Source organism: Andrographis paniculata, unplaced genomic scaffold (genome assembly GCF_009805555.1).
Source record: "Andrographis paniculata isolate CXL003 unplaced genomic scaffold, ASM980555v1 Contig65END, whole genome shotgun sequence".
Taxonomy (NCBI): domain Eukaryota; kingdom Viridiplantae; phylum Streptophyta; class Magnoliopsida; order Lamiales; family Acanthaceae; genus Andrographis; species Andrographis paniculata.
Genome location: NW_026137601.1, coordinates 5,114,434 through 5,117,019, shown reverse-complemented (window position 1 = coordinate 5,117,019; position 2,586 = coordinate 5,114,434). Strand labels below are relative to the sequence as shown.

The window sequence follows — 2,586 nt, the reverse complement described above, 5'->3', positions numbered from 1 at the left end:
ATTACTAAAAATAAATAAATAAATAAATACTTTATTATGGGACAGACTAAAATGAAAAAATTGATAGTTTGTTATGGGACGGAAGAAGTAATATAAATGGTGGCCCATTAATCATTTGTTGCTATACAGGTGGGAGAATTCTAAAGTTACTACCATTAAGATGAAATATGACTATCTAAATAAAGCGCTATTATTTTATTGTGATTTAAAATGGATTAGGAAGATTTTGTGAAATTGAAAAAATAATTTAATATAACATTTTTTATACATTACTATTAAATTTATAGTATATCCAAGTAAAAAACAAATTAATATCAATAGTAAAGAAGTGTTTATTTCTACCAACGTGAATCGACTTGGAGATATACTATCTACATCGAGGCCACAAAAGGCCAAGGCACTGCAGCCACAAACATACTTGTGGTCGAATCCACCTAATCTTCATTCATGGCCGGAGCCACCAAGAGGTAAGCCAACGAAATCTCTTGCATAACCCTTTTCTTACATTACATGATGGTATCGATCGATTCGATCTAAGCTTATTACCGTCGCCCTCGCAGGTATGCAGTTGTCACCGGGGCAAACAAGGGTATCGGTTTGGAGATATGTCGGCAGCTGGCGTCTCAGGGCATCACCGTGGTGCTGACATCTCGGGACGAAAACAAAGGCCTTGAAGCTGTCGAGAAACTCGCCGCGTCTGGCCTTTCCGATCATCTGATCTTTCATCGACTAGATGTGGCCAAGGATGATTCAGCCACAGCCCTGTCTGAATTCATTGAGTCCCGATTTGGAAAGCTCGATATCTTGGTACAGCCTAAATTTAGAATCCCCCCTTAATAGTTAGGACATATCTTTGTTGACAAAGCTCTGCAGGTGAACAATGCAGCAGTTCTCGGATCCGATGTGAAGTGGGAGATTCTAGACCCGACCAGGGCTACGGCCGAGGCTGATGTTGTTGCAGTAAGTTCAGATGCGCAATGACTATGTCACCTAAAAGTTATGTCCTAAAACAGAAACTTCTCTTCTCTTGTAGACAGGCAAAGTTACTATAGATTGGAGTAGCATTGCGAATGATACCTACGACTTAGGGGCGCAAGCAATTCAAACAAACTACTATGGGTACAAAAGGACAACAAAAGCTCTTCTTCCATTTCTCCGCCTCTCAAACTCGCCAAGAATCGTAAATGTATCCTCTTCTGCGGGGAATCTTGAGGTACCATATTATATATATAGCGGCAGCTACAGTACTGAATTTTAAATTCCGCATTTTGCTGAACAGCACATCATGTGCTATTAGACAACACATTATATAATACAAATACAAATACAATAAATAAACAAAAAAAGCACACTATGTATGTTAATATAATACAAATACTAACACATGAACAAAAAACACATGCTATAGTCTCAACAACATAAATTATTACTACAAACAGCACACAATATTACTACAAACACCACATTATATATGTTAATATAATAGAAATACAACACATGAACTAACAACACATGCTCTAGTCTCATACAACACACACAATAGTTGATTTTAGCACATGACATACTTGTATATAACACACTTATTATTATTAAAAAATAGCACACCCCTTTATTATACACAACATGTGCTATTTGTAATACTAATGTCTGTTGTTTGTGTATATAACGCATGCTGATATGAAAAATCAGTATGAATCAGCACCGTAACTATTCCCTATATATGTATATATATAGCCCAACATCATCGTCATGTTTCAAACCTCATTGTTTTATGTTCTTAGTACATACCGAGCGAATGGGCGAAAGGGATCTTGAAGGATGAGGAAAACTTGACGGAAGAGGGAATCGACAAAGTCGTGAGAGGATTCCTCGAGGATTTCAAAGAAGGGAAACTTGAAGGCAAAGGTTGGCCTAATTACATGGGAGCATACATAGTCTCAAAAGCAGCCATAAATGCCTACACAAAGCTTCTTGCTAAGCAATACCCGAGCTTTCGGGTGAACTCGGTGTGCCCGGGTTACGTGAAAACAGATATTAACAAAAACACGGGGACAGTGCCGGTGAAAGAAGGCGCCGCTGGCCCTGTGAAGCTTGCATTGCTGCCGGATGGTGGCCCTTCCGGCTGCTTCTTTGTCCAAAAGGATTTCGTCGAGCTCTAAGTGATATATATGTATGTATAAATATATATGTATACTTTGTTGAATTACGTAGGGTACGTTCATTGGTAAGATTTTACATTCAATTTTACTATTTCAACTTTATTTTCGTAAAAAATTAAATTAAATATCTATTTTTTATTTATTATATTGTATTAAAATTTAATTTTACAGTTAAAATATTACATTAATACATGTTTATATTACATCAAATAACTATTTCAATTCAAAATTTTACTATTCAAAATCAAAAGAAAAGTTATTCATTGTGTGGCATGTTGTATATTCAAAACCATTTTCCCGAATACTTTTCGATGTGTTAACTTATCTTTTCAATTTTATTTTTAAATTATTTATTGAAATTTGTTCGTCTAAAAAATATTACTCTCTCCGGTTCTCACATAATTTGTCAATTCTTTCTTTTTACTAA

At 35.7% G+C, this 2,586-nt stretch overlaps 1 protein-coding gene across 1 annotated transcript; it reads left to right on the top strand.

Annotated features, from left to right (window-relative positions):
* Positions 1–306: 306 nt before the first annotated feature.
* Positions 307–2,247, top strand: LOC127262263 ((+)-neomenthol dehydrogenase-like). Its single transcript, XM_051290876.1, has 5 exons — positions 307–467; positions 561–807; positions 874–960; positions 1,034–1,213; positions 1,782–2,247. Exons 1-5 carry the CDS (start codon positions 448–450, stop codon positions 2,157–2,159), a joined length of 912 nt encoding a protein of 303 aa, XP_051146833.1. The 5' UTR covers positions 307–447; the 3' UTR covers positions 2,160–2,247.
* The last annotated feature ends 339 nt before the right edge of the window (positions 2,248–2,586 follow it).

Excerpts from the sequence above, each read along its gene's own strand:
- LOC127262263 (XM_051290876.1), top strand. The coding sequence starts at position 448 with ATGGCCGGAGCCACCAAGAG. Across the intron at positions 961-1,033 it reads CCGAGGCTGATGTTGTTGCA|ACAGGCAAAGTTACTATAGA; the intron begins GTAAGTTCAGAT and ends CTTCTCTTGTAG. Across the intron at positions 1,214-1,781 it reads CTTCTGCGGGGAATCTTGAG|TACATACCGAGCGAATGGGC; the intron begins GTACCATATTAT and ends TTATGTTCTTAG.